The sequence below is a fragment of the Lissotriton helveticus genome, chromosome 2_1 (assembly GCF_964261635.1).
Source record: "Lissotriton helveticus chromosome 2_1, aLisHel1.1, whole genome shotgun sequence".
In the NCBI taxonomy this organism is placed as follows: Eukaryota; Metazoa; Chordata; class Amphibia; order Caudata; family Salamandridae; genus Lissotriton; species Lissotriton helveticus.
In genome coordinates, this window is record NC_136059.1 from 1,990,131,130 (window position 1) to 1,990,146,559 (window position 15,430).

The 15,430-nt window shown below is 43.9% G+C and overlaps 1 protein-coding gene across 1 annotated transcript in view; it reads left to right on the plus strand.

Annotated features, from left to right (window-relative positions):
• Window positions 1–15,430, plus strand: part of TMEM131L (transmembrane 131 like) — a 673,742-nt gene that overhangs the window by 621,316 nt on the left and 36,996 nt on the right. The window contains exon 33 of the mRNA XM_078676947.1: window positions 11,473–11,561. Within this exon, the coding sequence (XP_078533073.1) occupies window positions 11,473–11,561 (89 nt within the window). The remainder of the gene's footprint in view (window positions 1–11,472; window positions 11,562–15,430) is intronic.

Consider the following 15,430-nt stretch of genomic DNA (forward strand, 5'->3'; position numbering starts at 1 on the left):
TATGGCTACTTTCCCAGTAATTTCTTTTAGTGTTCTAGTATGCTTGAATTAGTTCAACCACTACAGTTATTGGCTGTGGATGTCATTGGCACTGATGATCTGGGACACATCTTTTCCACTTGGTAACATCTCTAGTTGTGAGGCCTTCCTTCCCATTTTTTCTGCCAATGTGTCAGCTATTTCTTTCACATGACCTCCTCTACATGTATCCTCCTTAGCTGGTGCAAAAATTGTATCTAGCATGTCACTGTGCAGTCCCTACAGCTTTCAGTTTTTGTGCGAAGAACGAGCAGCTCAAGTTGTAAATGTTGCATTGTACTTACATTCTTTGTCTGAAAGTAGCAAGAAAAGAAACAAACTCTTTAAATCTAGAGATCCAGCATATGGCAGGCCTTCTAAACCACGTGATGGAGAACAAAGTGCACTCATTTCTGTGCCACTGACACTTCCCTACACCCACAGCTTTGGTCATGATAGGCATCATTAAAGTAATACCAAGGGTTGCTTAAAAAGACACGGCCTTCCTTCCACTTTTGTGGTCCTTCCAAGTAAGCTAGGTTTGCGGTTTCAAAAAAGGAAGAAGTAGTTTAAGTGGAGGAACTCCCAAAAGCTGCCGGGAGTCTCTCTTGTTGTTGAAGTTGTTCTTGTTTCAAAAATATTTCTTGGCTCTATTCGGCTTTCTCGTGCTGTCACATTACAGCTCATCTAACAACTCGTTGGCAACTTGTGTTGATGCACCTCAGTACCTTTTAAAAGGAAGTTAATACCAATGACTGGTAATTCTTCTGTTTGAAAAATTGCAGTTTACCTCTGCATTTATGTTGCATGAAATATATGAAGTTGTACCCAACAAGAGCTTACAGAATCTGGATCAAGGGATTGGTATTGATCCAAAGACAAGCCACTTGTACCCCAGATACTGTGGGCATCTACCCTTCCAACAACTTGATATGTATCATTCCCTCCTACCCAAGGTTCCTCTAAACTTCTTGGATTTACAGATGCTGTAGGTAATACACAATGTCACATTTTACATTGCCCTTGCCCCATGGCTTCCCTACTTTCTCATTATGTTCACAAATTTCAGACACTACACTTGCTTTCTCAGGTAACTGGATCTGTAGCTCAAGCAAGATGGCAGCCGCGCTTTGTGGCTGAGCAGCAGCGGAGTAGGAGCGAGGGCACTGGTCTTCTGATGGAGCTCCTCTAGTATTCGGATTACCGGTTTACCGGACTATCGGATTACCGCGCAATTAATGTCTCGAGCTGCCGGAGACAGAGAATAGATGCCGGCTTACCGAATGCTGCTGACTCCCGCTGTGTTCCGACGGCTTGCGGCGACGGGCGCTGTGCTCTGCCTGGAATCGGAGCCGGGGTTAGCTGTCTGCGGAGCTGCCTGCGGAGTGCACGGAGTCAGTGGGCGGGGCAAATCCAGTGCATGCACGGTCGTCCTCGGTGGAAGAGGGACGCCGTGCCTGGCTTCAAGAAGTAGAAGGGTGAAGGCGTTTTTCTTCAGGTCGTTATACCGCTGCAGCGAAATGGCTCCCAAAGCTAATAATGCTGGGAGGACTGCCAGGAAGAAGAATGCAGGCGAAAACGCAGGTGGAACCATGGAGATCATTGATGGCAGCTCTGGACGGGTTCAAGAGCCGGCAGTGACATCAAAGGGCTCAACACCAGGGCGAACACAACCCCCAGTGAAGGAGAAGGAGTCCAAGCCCGCAGCGGCCAGGACTCGCCAGAATACCGCCACTACCGCAAACATCAGCATAGTAGAGATGCTACGAGGCGGTAAGGAGAAAGGGGGGAAACTGCCTCCTGAATTGGATATGGCAGCGACTGATGTACTTGAAGCATCGGGGGGAGCACCCATGGGCAAGACATTGCAGGGCACTCAAGATAACCCTGAGGGCATGGAAGTAAGACTAAGAGACACAGCAATAGCTGCAGTTGATTTACCTGAGGTACCTGTCGGGAATCTAACGCAGAGCGCCCAAGACGTTCATGAGGGCAAGGAAGCCAGAGCAATAAATCTGCAATGTACAAACGGGGTTGGTGCAGCGGGCTCCTCTGGCTCGAAAAAGTCAACAATGATTGAGGTCACGGGCATGTCTGAGACGCTTCCTGATGTTCAGTCTAATGAAGTCAGCACTCAGGTGGACATCATTACGGATGCTATTGTCATAGACGCAATGTCGGCTTTAGTAGGGGGTCCATCTAACTTGCCCACAGGCCTTACTCCAGATAAAAGTAATACACAAGTAGCCATTCCTGTGGCTATTGCTGGCTTAGATCAGGTAATACTGATGGAACAACAAGAGGCTACGGAAAGTTGCACTAGCAAAAGGCAAGAGGGAATTGAGGTTATTCCTCCTGTAGCTGATATTACGCTCAATGCCAACACTTTTACTGAGCGGTTGGAGGCAACGAGTAACACTGAAAGTGAGAAGACTTCAAGTGAGTGTTTTCATTCGGTGGCCGAGGAGGCAGACTGGTCGGAAGATGAGGGGGGAAACAGCTCAGATATAGACGGCAGTAATTTAGAATCAGATACTGATCCAGAGGAGGCTACCCCTACAACTACAGTGAAACCAGCAGTCTCCTTAAAAAAAAAACGAGCAAAGGGGGCTAACCTGGGATCATTCACCCACTACATTGCTCCAGGGGTCACCAAACCAAACTCAGGATTTTGAATCCACCCAACGCTCCATGCTGGAAGCAATCCACCAGGAAATAATCGCGCATCGGGAAGAGACCAGGCAGGACAATCGTAAATCCCAAGCGGCGATGAGGAAGATCAAGACTGTCGTGAGGAAACTTTCAAAGGCATGCGCGACAGTGGACGACAGTCTCAAATCTGGAAGAGAGAGTGGTTTCCACTGAAGCAGAATCTGCTGCTGCTACCAGTAAGGTGGAATCATATGGGGCACAAGCTGAGGACATACAGTGGAAGCTCGAGGACCTTGAGAATAGGCTTAGGAGAAATAATCTTAGGGTCCTGGGAGTTTCGGAAGGACTGGAGGGGGGGGACGCGAGAGCCTTCATCGTGAAAGTATTTGCTAAAGTATTTCCCGAATTGGAGAGCTGGTGCTGGGACTCAGAGGTTCAACGAGCACATAGAACCCCGTTTAAGAGGAATCGAAATTTCAGGGAAGGAGATAAACCTAGGGCAATTTTAATTTTCCTGGGGAATTTCCTTTTGCGCCAGTCTATAGCAGAGAAGGCTAGACCAGATGCTAAGAAAACATTTGAGGGGTTTTCATTTTTTGTCAGACCCGACTTCTGCCACGTGACGGTGGAAAGGCGCTGGAGGCTAAGACAATTGATCAAACCTTTTCAGGACAAAAAGGTTCAAGTCTATCTCATTAACCCGCCCAACTTAAGATAATTCATCATGGAAAGACCTTTTATTTCCCATCAGAAATTAAAGCTAAAGAATTCTTAAACTCTATATAGATTTCACCCTGCGGATCCATTGCCCCTGCAGCAGGGTGCTGGTGGGGGGTTGGCGACAGCAATAAGTATGTATCAGTAGGTACCTAGAAATGAAATAAGTTGGTATTTGTGAATGCATACTAAAGGATGTAGGTATCGCAAGGTTTTCGTTATGGTTTAGGCAATGAAGTGAATTGTTAACCAAGGTATTCCGCCACAATATCTATTTGTATCTGGATCTAGGAAATATGAGCTCTGTGGTCGAGCCCATTTAGGCTACTAAGCGGTTTAAATTGAGTCCTCGCTGCAACGCTGCTCCCATCATATGCACAGACTTAGTCTGAGCACCCCACAGAGGTGGGCATGTGGCCAGGGGGCCAGCAGGGGAGGGGGGTGGGGTATATGGGCACAGTGGGTGGGGGGAGGTCTGGGGGGTGTGGGGGGTGTGGGAGTAAACAAAAAGAAAAAAGAGCACGTGTTACTAATTTACATAAAAACTCAATTCCAAAAGGACAAATGAAGAAATGCTGTAATTTTGTTTCAAAAAAGTTATTTTGTTGTTTGAGAAGCTGGGAAGGGATGGTCCAGAAAAATGCCTAAACTCAAGATAGGCTCTATAAACATTAATGGCCTGAACGACTGGAAAAAGAGGCTCAGATTCGAGGAATACCTTAAAGTAATAGATATAGATATTTTAGCAATACAAGAGACTCACCTGCCATGGAAGAACAAGCATTGGCTTAAGTTAAAAGGATTTGAGATTTTGTCCTGTACCTCTCAAACGTCTACTATAAGGGGTGTGGCTATTATTGGGAAGCTGGGCCTTGGTGGAGCAAAGCGTTATAAGGCAGACGCCCTCGGTAGGTGGGCTATATGTGAACTGAACCTGGGTTGTACTATCTGTTCAATTTATGGAGCTAACTCGGATGATCCTGGCATTTTCGATTCTATCGAGAAAGAACTGATAGACTGGCCAGCTCCACTAATAGTCTGTGGAGACTGCAATCTTTCGGCAGACTTTAGTAATGATATCCCATACACCGGACGCAAACCCAGTGTATATAGAGCCATATCCGCGCTATTGCTATCACACGGGCTAAGAGATGTTTGGGGCAATAAGGAACCATTGGACACTGGTTTTACGTACTTTTCACACCCCTTTAACAAATATTGCAAATTAGACTACTTCTTTGTCTCAGCCACAGAAATAAATAAGGTAAAAATCAAGAAACTCCCAATGATAATGTCTGACCATAACCCCTTGGTAATGATAATGGACGTTAATCGATCTTCAAAAGGACCAAGACCATGGACTTTTGATTGGAAACTATTAACTGATAGTGCCTATATTGAACATATTAGAAACTGGTCAAGGGCTTTTTTCGATGCCAACAGATATAGTGCATCCAGTGGGGTAGTCTGGGACACTTACAAGGCCGGGTTAAGAGGGGAAACTATTAGCTACACTACTAGACAATGGAAAAGAACCAAGTTGGAAAGGGAGCTATTACTGGAAAGTTTGAGTATTGCCGAAAGGCAGCACCAAAGGGATATAAGTCAGGGACGGCAAGGACTGGAAACTCTTGAGAGGATTAATGCTATAAAAGCGGGTATTCAGACTCAATTGGCAAAAAAATCCGCGGCGGAATATCATACAAACAGAACTAGGCTGTATGAGACGGGGGAACAGGCAGGAAGGGCATTAGCGCTGCGCATCAAACAAGTTACGTCAAAAAATATAATTACAAAAATAGAGGAACAAGGGAGAGTATATGAGGAGCCCGCCGAAATCTTGGAGGTTTTCAGAAGGTTTTATCAAGATCTATACCAGGAGGAGGCGGTAACAGATACCCCAATTAACAGTTGGGAAAGTATAGGTCAAAAATTGGGTCAGCAGGAGAGGGAGGAGTTGGAACAGGCTATAACCATTTGAGGAGGTAATAGGTGGATTGCTAGGTCTGGCAGCAGGGAAGGCTGTGGGCCCGGATGAGTTACCACTCGAAATATATAAATGCTTGCGGGAGGAAATATCCCCTCTTCTCTTAGACCTATTCAATGGGATTATGATCACTGGAAAGATACCCGAGTCATGGAAGAGCACCAATATTGTGGTGTTCCATAAAAAGGGCAAGCCCAAAGAAAATCCAGGGTCCTACAGGCCTATCTCCCTGGTCAATGCTGATAATAAGCTGTATGCCAAGATATTGGCTACTCGCCTTGGGAGGATCATCGCGGCTCTGGTCTCACCCTGGCAGCATGGGTTCATCCCAGGAAGAGGCACGACGAATCATATTAAAAGAGCGATTATCATATTTGATATCTGCGCTGCCGGGGGGGAGGGGGCCGCAATGGTCCTTCTAGACGCAGAAAAAGCATTTGACCGGGTGAGGTGGTCTTTCTTATGGAAGGTTTTAGAGGAGAGGGGGTTCGAGCCAAGGTTTAGACAGGCCTTACAGGCAATGTATTCTACTCCCTCAGCCAGGATCCAGTTGATGGGTGGGAGTTCTGGGAAAATTAATATAACGAGAGGCACTCGGCCGGGTTGCCCCTGTTCTCCTATCTTATTTGCCCTGTATATAGACCCACTAATTACACAGATATTATCCAACACAGAGATACAACCAGTAATTATTAAAGGATTTCAAACTAAATTGCTAGCATATGCAGATGACCTAGCCATTATCACCAAAGATCCGGAATCTGCTATGAGGGAAATAGCGAGCATGACAAATTTGTTTGGGAAATTCTCAGGTTATCGACTGAACGAAGCTAAGACTCAAATTCTGTGCTCTGAGAATATAATTAAAAGGGATGCTAGGTATGTCAACTCAGTGGTGTATCTTGGTATAACACTCAATTCACAACCAGGGAACATAATTGGAGATAATACACCCCTCTTAAAATCAATGGAACAAGAGCTAAGGAGATTGAATACACTTCACTTATCAATAATAGGCAGGGATAACGTCATTAAAATGACTGTTCCCCAAGATTCTTTATAAACTTAGATCCATTCCATTTAAATTGGAAGATAAAATAATAAAGGAAATCGAAACAATCTTTATGAAATTCCTCTGGCAATACGGCAAGATTAGAAGATCAAACAAGTATATGTCTTTACCTCAGGAAAGGGGAGGGTTAGGTATGCCTAATATCAGGAATTACCACTGGTCCTGCCTCCTTACAGAAATGGCAATCCTCTTCGATCAAGAGAAAGTAGGAGGCCCTGATAATATTCCTTCGATATTTCAACTGGCATTGGGTGATCAAGCATTTGGGATACTCTGGAGGAAAACGGAAAGAAGGTATTATAAGAAATCACGGTACAAAATACTCGAAGGTATAGCTGGGGTCTGGGCATCTGTGCAGAAAGTAATGGGTATTCCAAGGTATAACCACCATATTCTTTTATGGAATTCTGGTCTTTTCCCAAACCTGTGCATGGATGGATCCTGGAGACACTGGGAGCAGCAAGGCATTGTAACACTTGGGCAAATAATGGTGAAGGATGCATGCAGGCCACTGTCCGATCTAAGGTTGCGATATACATTACAGGAAGGGCAAGAATATAAATACCTCCAGGTGGTAAATACAATCAGATCAGTAAGACCGCGAATTATTTTGGGGAAAAGAAGTAATTTATTGGATTATTTGAAGGGAGGTGGGCGGAAAATTAATGGACTCTATAAAATCCTAATGGAAAGCTCCCCTGATGACATGCTTAAGACCGAGGCAGCTTGGGTTGAGAAATTGGAGGATCCAGAGATTGATTTGGATAGAGCTCTTACTTTTGATAAAAGATTTCTGCGCTCCTCTAACCTTAAAGCTCAACATTTTAAAACCCTATTTAATCTGTATTATACCCCATCCAAGCTGTTTGAGTGGGGGATGAGGGTTGATAGTGATTGCCCCAGATGTGGCAAAGGTTCAGCAGACATTATTCATATGTTATATGGTTGCGAGAAACTCAACCCTATTAAAACGGAGATATTGGTTTTCTTAGAGGGGCTTTTAAAAGTCAAAATAACTTTATCCCCAACCCTATTCATTTTTGGATGGGACATTAATTTAAAATTAAGGATTGAGGAGGAAGCTTTAATTTTTATAGCAGTAGCAGTATTCCGGATATTAATAACAGCAGCCTGGAAAGATTTAGAGGCCCCAACATTCCAAATGTGGATATGTAGGCTGTTGGGCATCCACAACATTGAGGGTGCTCTATACGAGCATAAGGGTTTAAAAACAAGAGAGATGGGGCTACGATTGTGGGCACCAGTGGCCAGATGGAGAACTTTAAGGATGAGTGGTCAGGGGAATGAGAGTTAATATCGGTACTAGTTAAGACTTAAAAGGACCTAATTACGAAAGTTTTTCTCCCATGAGATTCCATGTTTCATTTATGCATCTTTATGTTTATAATTTGGTTAGGATTGTTACCTCTTGCTATATTGTATGTTCAAATCTGGAAACAAATGGATATTGTTTTGTATTATGTATACACGTGCTCTCAATTAAAAAAAAAAAAAAAAAAAAAGGATCTGTAGCTCAAGCTAGCTCCACTCAAAATCTATCGTGCTACTAACTGTGGCAGTGGCAGAGCTTCTCAGTCCTTTGCATCAAACACCCAAGCACTCTAAACGTGTTCTCTGAACGGTGCACTGCTTGTACGAACTTCAACACCATGATCTCTTCTCTCCATTAATGTGATGTATTATTGGTGCCAAGCCCCGCAACTTGCAGAATTTGGGCAGGGTCCCGATCCACTTCGTCCAGCCTTACCACATGATTGTCCTTTGAGCAATATTTTGTTTTGTTATAGTGGTATCCTTTAAAGATAGAAGGTAAAAAATAATTACTGAAATAAAATGTAACTTTCATCTCCAACTTTCGTTCACTAGTGTCTGTGTCTCTCAAATCTCCCTGAGGTCTGTTATTTGACAAATATATGTAGACCGTCCTCTTCATTTTCTTCATCTGGATGTTTCTTAGCTAACTTCATGTTTAGAAGGAATTATTTTTGTCACAGAATTTTTCGCCACATGCTAATACGTTTTGTAAGTATTACAACGATTATAAAAACCTAAATATTTTACGTCACTCCTGTGCCACCTTCTGAACTAATGAATGCACTTGTAAATGCGTATTTCCACGTAAAGGTGAAAGCAGATTCATTCCAGGATGTAAACAGCAGAGGAGAATTCATTTACAAAATGTTCGAGCTCCTATTTTTCCAATGTTATTTATAACCTTTTGTGTGGCTGGCTGAACATATTTATATATTTTTCCATGTCCGGGTATAAAATCCATACATTTTTGGCATGTGGTAATTTTGACAGATTTTCCGATAATTTCCTAAAGCACTCAAGGTCAGCAAATCAGACAGAAAAGATTCTCTCCTGTAGGCTGTTTTTAGATTTCTTTTATGCTGTCCCTGTGTTTTGTTAAAATGCATCTTGCAAGAAAAGAAAACATCTTATTCCAAACTCCATAACACATAGACATAGCACTTCTACAGGAAACTATCCCAAATTAAATCCCAAAAAAAACTAAGTAGGAAAAATGATATACACAAGTTACTTCATAATTTCCAAAATGTAGCTGTTGAAGACTATTCCATGCATAACCCAGACACACCGAGATAGAGGGCCAATATGTGTTGATAGGGAAAAAATTTCATTGTAGCGTAGATCTTTGCTTCTGAAAAAACAACTTAACTTAACCGAATATCCAGAATCTTCTACGAGGAAAAACAGAATAAAGGCAGAAGCATAATCAAGAAAAGAGCAGCAATAAAGACAAAAGCAGACAAGAGAGACCGAGGGGCAGCCATAGCAGCAGAGCAGTGATACTCTGCCACTAGACCACCAGGGATGAGGTGCAGGCGGGAGCCTGTGCAGGAGCCTGCGAGGAGTGTCTCAAACTCCTGACCAGCAGGTAAGCAGCATCCTTGAAGGACAGGGGGGAAGCTTCTTCTGGGGCTTCAGAAAGCCAAGACACAAAAATCTATGTCTTCTGGGGAGGACAGTGATACCTCTGCTAGGTCTCACAAAAGAGCAAGGTCCCATGACCAAGCGAACTCCGAGGAATGCAGAAAGGCCCTGACAACTTCCCACCAGGCCAAGGAAGCTTCGAAAAAGGAAAAAAAGAATCAAATCTCCTCAGAGGCTGCCTTATCTGAGCCCAGCACACCATCTAACAGGGCTAAGGACTGCCCGCACATATCCTCCTCAGAACCGTCGACGACGAGGCACAACACTCCTCTTAGAACCTACTCGACAGCACCATCACTGTTGACAGCATTATCGTCAACAACAGTTACAGTTATTACCGTCGACACCATCCACCTCCGATGCACCAATTCAATTGAGGAAAATGATGACAACAAAAGTTGCAATAACTACCTTGCGGCCTTAACTAACTTCCCCCAACCAGGTCACTCCTCTTCCTCAAGTCATCTGCTGGACCTGGATGACTCAGACGATGAGTTTTGAAGCAGCTCACTTCCCATCAGAGCTCCAAGTTAAATACCAGGACGATGACGAAGAGGAAGAACAGTATTATGGACATTACTATAATCCACATGCAAAACAGAGGCATTACGTGCAACTTTATCAGTACTGTACTGAACAGCATTCCAGAAAGGGTGACATTCAAGTACCTATGTTGCTTTTTCAAAATTTACAGGCCATGCAGCAAGACTATCAAAAGATTTTTCCAGAACATCCACAGGAACAGCCAGTGTCTCCAGCTCCGCTTACATCTCCTACAACACCAAGGCCTATCCATCCACCTATAACACCCATGATGACTCCTGCTTTCAACATAGCAATGCCCACATGAGAAGACCCTTTTTCATCAGATGATGACCGAAAAGAAAGCAAAATTCCAGAGCCACAGCCTCCCCAAGATGAATGGGACGATTACCTGATCCCCACTCTATCACCACAGCCTGTGGACTCTCCTCCAGAACATTGGGGTTTCATAATTTACTGGACAGTGCTGCGACAAGGTTTCACCTACCAATTTCAGTCCCAATTGTAGATTGTGTATGCCAAGAGGGGATAAAAATCATTAGGAACCTGGCAATGGTGGCAGCAGTTCTGTCATGCATTGACAAGAAATACAAGGTGCCCAAAGAATCCCCTGCTTGCCTCGCAGGACATCCCAAACCAAATTCGGTTATTTTTCAACCAGCACAGCCACACTCTAAGAATCTCCCCTCCCATCTCCGCTTCACCAGACAAGGATGGCAGGCGCTTGGACAACATAGGCCAGAGGTTTTCCAGCATATCTTCCAGCACAGTTTGTGCAGCCAATTCCCTTTCATTTCTTGGTCACTATGATAGGCAGATGTAGTCGGCCTTTGGCACCCTCGTTGGTTTAGTGCCTGAAGACCAATTAGATGCCAGGAAGATCTTACAGGAAGGCGAGCGAATTTCATCTGAAATAATAGACTGTGCAATGGACATAGACAACAACCTACCAGCTGGAAGTGCAGTTCAGAATCTTTACGAAGTTGCTTCATTAATCAAATTTGAGGCATATTCCATGACATTCCTTACTGGCTGAAAGATATTTGCATGGGTACAAATGTGGATCATGGAGACCGATTTCTCAACATGTTTCTCCTTAGAAGAAAGTTTTTATTACTCTGCTTATAAAAAAGAGCTCACAGAAGACTGATACATTTCCACTGCACAACATGCCCTGTTGGAAGAAGTAGTGTTGCTGATGGTGAGGAGAAGATAGAGTATCCATTCTTCACCCAGATGTGTTCTGCCAGAGCCAATAAGGCTGCCAAGTGAGGTTATGAGATTCCTAAGGAAAGCCTTGAAATGAATTCTTGTCCTCAAGATTTGCTACTTGAATTATTGTTAAATATAAACTACGTTTGTAAAGTATGAACAATGCCTATTTTGTTAAATTGTTCTTATTTTGTGTTCTTTTTTTCATAGTTGGGGTGGGGGTCTTTAGACTATTCTGGCATCATGATTTACCGAATGTATTTTTGTTTTAATATCTTGCCACTTTTTTCAGCTTCATGGATTGGAACTCACCATGCGAGGGACAATTTTCTAACATTTATGGCCACTTAGAAACAAACGACTATGGCTCTTTTCAAGAAGGTAACCCATGACATTTTTTATTTATAGTATTAAGTTATAACATTTAGTACAGATCTCAAAGCCACACAGCAAATGCTTGGTAGTATCTTGACAGTCATTGTAAGAATCAGAGAACGTAATTTTAGTGATCAAAAACATGAACGCGGTCGGTTATGACACCGCAAAGATATTTACATGAGGAAGCAGGTATAACTTGTATGGTCTCAAAAAAAGTACTGTTAAGTGTATTCCCTACCTGTCACAGCATAATTGAATCTGGGAAAAATTGCAAAAGTAATTGAAGCAAGGACAGTGACACTAATTTAAGGACCGGATGTGCATTCAGCTAGCTCGTCTATTCACCCCTCTACTTAGTTTTTCTGCTGTGCAAAGCTGTCTGGATCTGGTGTAGATCTATTTTGGTAGTAGCTCAAGCCTGGTAAAGTGCATTTCCATACATTACCCTTACATCCACATCACTCCTGGCTTTAAATATTGCTGCTTCCAGTGATGGCGGCGTCTAATCCTTTTTTGGCATGCATCTCTCCCCTCAGAATTTTGCACTGTCTACAGAATCTGAACCCGTGAATGAGGGAGAGCTTCACTTAATCTAGCCATCAAAAATGTTTTACCTTTGAATACTGGGATATACAAGGACTTCCAATGGAGTTCATTAATCTAGGTCATTAACAGCTTCTGGCACAGGGAATCAAAGCACCACCTGTCCTGTTCAGTAAGGAGTTTATCTACCTGATCATATGATACTCCAAGCTTTGAATATTTTGTTTACGCTGGACATTGTCTGTCTTGTTTTTGGTACAAGAGTTTAACTTTGGTAGCCATCTGCAAAGGTGCAAACTTAACCTGGCAAATAACGTACTATGCTCCCAATTGTTTTATTGGTGTACTAGAATGAAAAGCCAGTTCTTAGAATTCATTACAAAGTTCTGTAATACTTCATTACTATATGGTTCCTCAAGGAAGCTGCCTGCTTCAGAACAGAGGTTGAAACCACCTATGCGAGCACAAGAAAAGATCAAATAAATCATAATTAAATGGAAGTGGTATTGCTAATCGTCACTTCTTCCTACAGATCATTCATCTATTGAAATATCTGTAGTCATCAAACTAGTTCTGGCAAAATCATCAGTTCCAGCAATGAGTTCTATTAGATTGAAAACTGCTTCTGAGACCAAGATGAGAAGAAAATTTGAAATATCCAATGTCCACTAGTGATTCAACCACGTGACCGTAAAAGTGAAAGCTCACCAGCAGTCAATCAACATGCTCCAGTTTAATACGAAGTCGCCAATGGTGTCTTGACCAAAGTGGTTTCAACTTCCAAGGAGACAGCTTTAATTTCACTGCCTGTTCAGTGATCTCTGGTGTAAGGCCATGAGTGATGGCAAGTACAAGTTTAGCAACCTAAACTCCCAGAGGTCTGTAACTTTTTTCAATTCTAGAATAAGAACTACAGCATAGTTACTGATTGTAAGCTTCCAAGAGGCCACTTTACTTAACCCCTGCCTGTTCAGTGAAAATTCCTCCTCTTGTTTTTGGGAAGCTGTGATGCCCTGCCCTTGTGCTGGACAGCCCTATGCTTTTCCTCCAATACGCCTGACAGTGATGTAAGCACTTGGAAGTGCTCTGTTGTGTTTTTGTTCGAGTTCAGAGCTGTACTTTGATGCCAAGGAGATGTTCAACTCCCACCGTCATTCTGAGTGCGATTGTATAACACTGTCATAACACAGGCTGTGCAATGGCTGAAAGTTGTTGCAGCTTGATTCTTGTTAAGGTGCAATGGCCTTTCGACCTGGATCTTTATTGGGACACTATCTACCAAAGTTCCTCAGTAAAGGACTTTAAAATGTCCAGGACATGTGTAGGGTGGGCATTGTGTATTAGGATGAAGTGGCACCAAGGACAACTGGTGATTCCTAGCGTCCAATTAGACCAATGTGTGTGCTACACAAAATGATGGTTCCCTTTGTGTTGAGGTGGTGGTGTCCACCTCGGACATCCCAACCTAACATCAACCCTTCCTTTTACATTCAACAGCACCTAATGCATCTGATGGGTTCCAGCTGATTCATTTAGTTTCGGTGTAAGTTTTATTGGCCTGGATAAATAACACCCATCCACCATTTTCTGTGCTGTGGCCTCCTTCGAACAGGCATCAGTCAATGCATATCTGGTTTCTCCTAGGTCACCACAGAGTATTTGGTTCATAGTTTGTCTTGACAATGAGGCCAGCTGCAAACCCAATTTATGGAAGGAAGACGATGTACCAGGGAAGAATCTCCCCTCGAATTGCTAACCTCGCTCCAGTCTGAGCTTAAGTCTGAAAAAATCCTTTAGATTTGCGTAGTTGCCTGCTGTGGAACTGAAGTACCAGCAGGGAGTGACTTCATATAAGGGAAGACATGCACAAGACCCAGAGAAGCACATGGACTAGCCAAGCCATGAGGTTGCCTTAACCTACCTGCCAGGAGCAAGCAAGAAAGAGCATCTGGTCTGAGGTTTCTGTTCCATCACCTTCACAGGCATGTCAGTCAAGAAAGGTAGGCCCTACCCTTTTTGTACCTGAATCCCCATGTCTTCTATCCCAAAGGGATCAGAAGGCAGTGTGACTTCACATCCCCACTGAGAAATCTGTTTATGCTGGCTCAGGGAGTTTTCAATGAATCTGCAACAGTTTAAATCTTTGTTCTAGATGTATGATTGAATGTTGGGTCAAGCCTACCCTAAGCTGAACAGTTTCTAGTCCGGATGATTGTCACGAGTGAGGGCTGTTTGTCTAATTTACGTAGGTGTCTTGCGACTGGGAAAAATTGACCAACTGTTGCAGATCCCTAGACTTGCCCTTCTGATAAAGGTAATCGTGGGAGCTGCCCCAAAGTTTCCTTCAGTCAGTGGAAACAAATGTAACTAGGAGGGCCCTTAATTTGTCTCTTAACTAAAGTTGCCTTGACAGTCACTAAACTGGTCACCAAGACAACAACACCATAGGAGCACCTGAGGCTGTTGATGGGTAGGGTCCGAAATGTATGGGTGGTGGGTTTTGGGCTCTGTATTGTTGGGGTGAAACTTTATGGCAGGCAGGCCTCATTTTAGAAGTGACACCTTTTTTCTACTCATTTGGAAATGTGGTGGTACCCAAGAGATGGAGTTGAATTCAGGGTTCCAAACACTAATGTATCCTACACCCGCAGTATTACCCTGTCATTTCAAACAGGTAGAGACAAGTTCCAGGACCATCCAAGCCACTAAAACTCAGTATGAGCTTAACTAAGAATTTAAGAATTCTTGGGCTACGGCCAGATCATTGGGCCTTGCTTCCTGTCCACCCGGTCTGCTTTTCTCCCCTTTCGTGGCTATGGAAGGGGCACCCCACCACGGCCGGCCCAGTCCGGCCACCGGTCCATGCAAGCTGCCCAGCCTCTGCTTGGCTGCGGGCTTGGGACCCAGCTACCTCGCAGGTCTGGGAGCCAGCGGGCAGGCCAGTCCACCCACCCCGCAGCATCCTCCAACCCCTTCTAGTCTGACCCTTCAGGGCCATCAACAGCCAGTGGGTGTCAGGATTCGCCATCACCTCCTCCACTGGTAATCCATCAAGTCGGACAGGTGGGTTTTGCAAATAGTCCCTCCCCTTTGAAACTGATCCTCCCTCCATTCCATCGTCTTTCAATCACATGTCGGAGGATCATTTGGCATTTCGCCGCCAGGAAGTCTCAGCTCTCTTGGCCAAATGAGCTATCGAAAGGGACCCTGCGCCAGAAGTAGGTTGTGGTTACTATTCCCGCTTCCTTCTGGAGGCCAAGAAGGACAAAAGCCTGCGTCCTATTCTAGACCTCAGGGCCCTCAACCGCTTCCTCAGGAAGGAGAAGTTC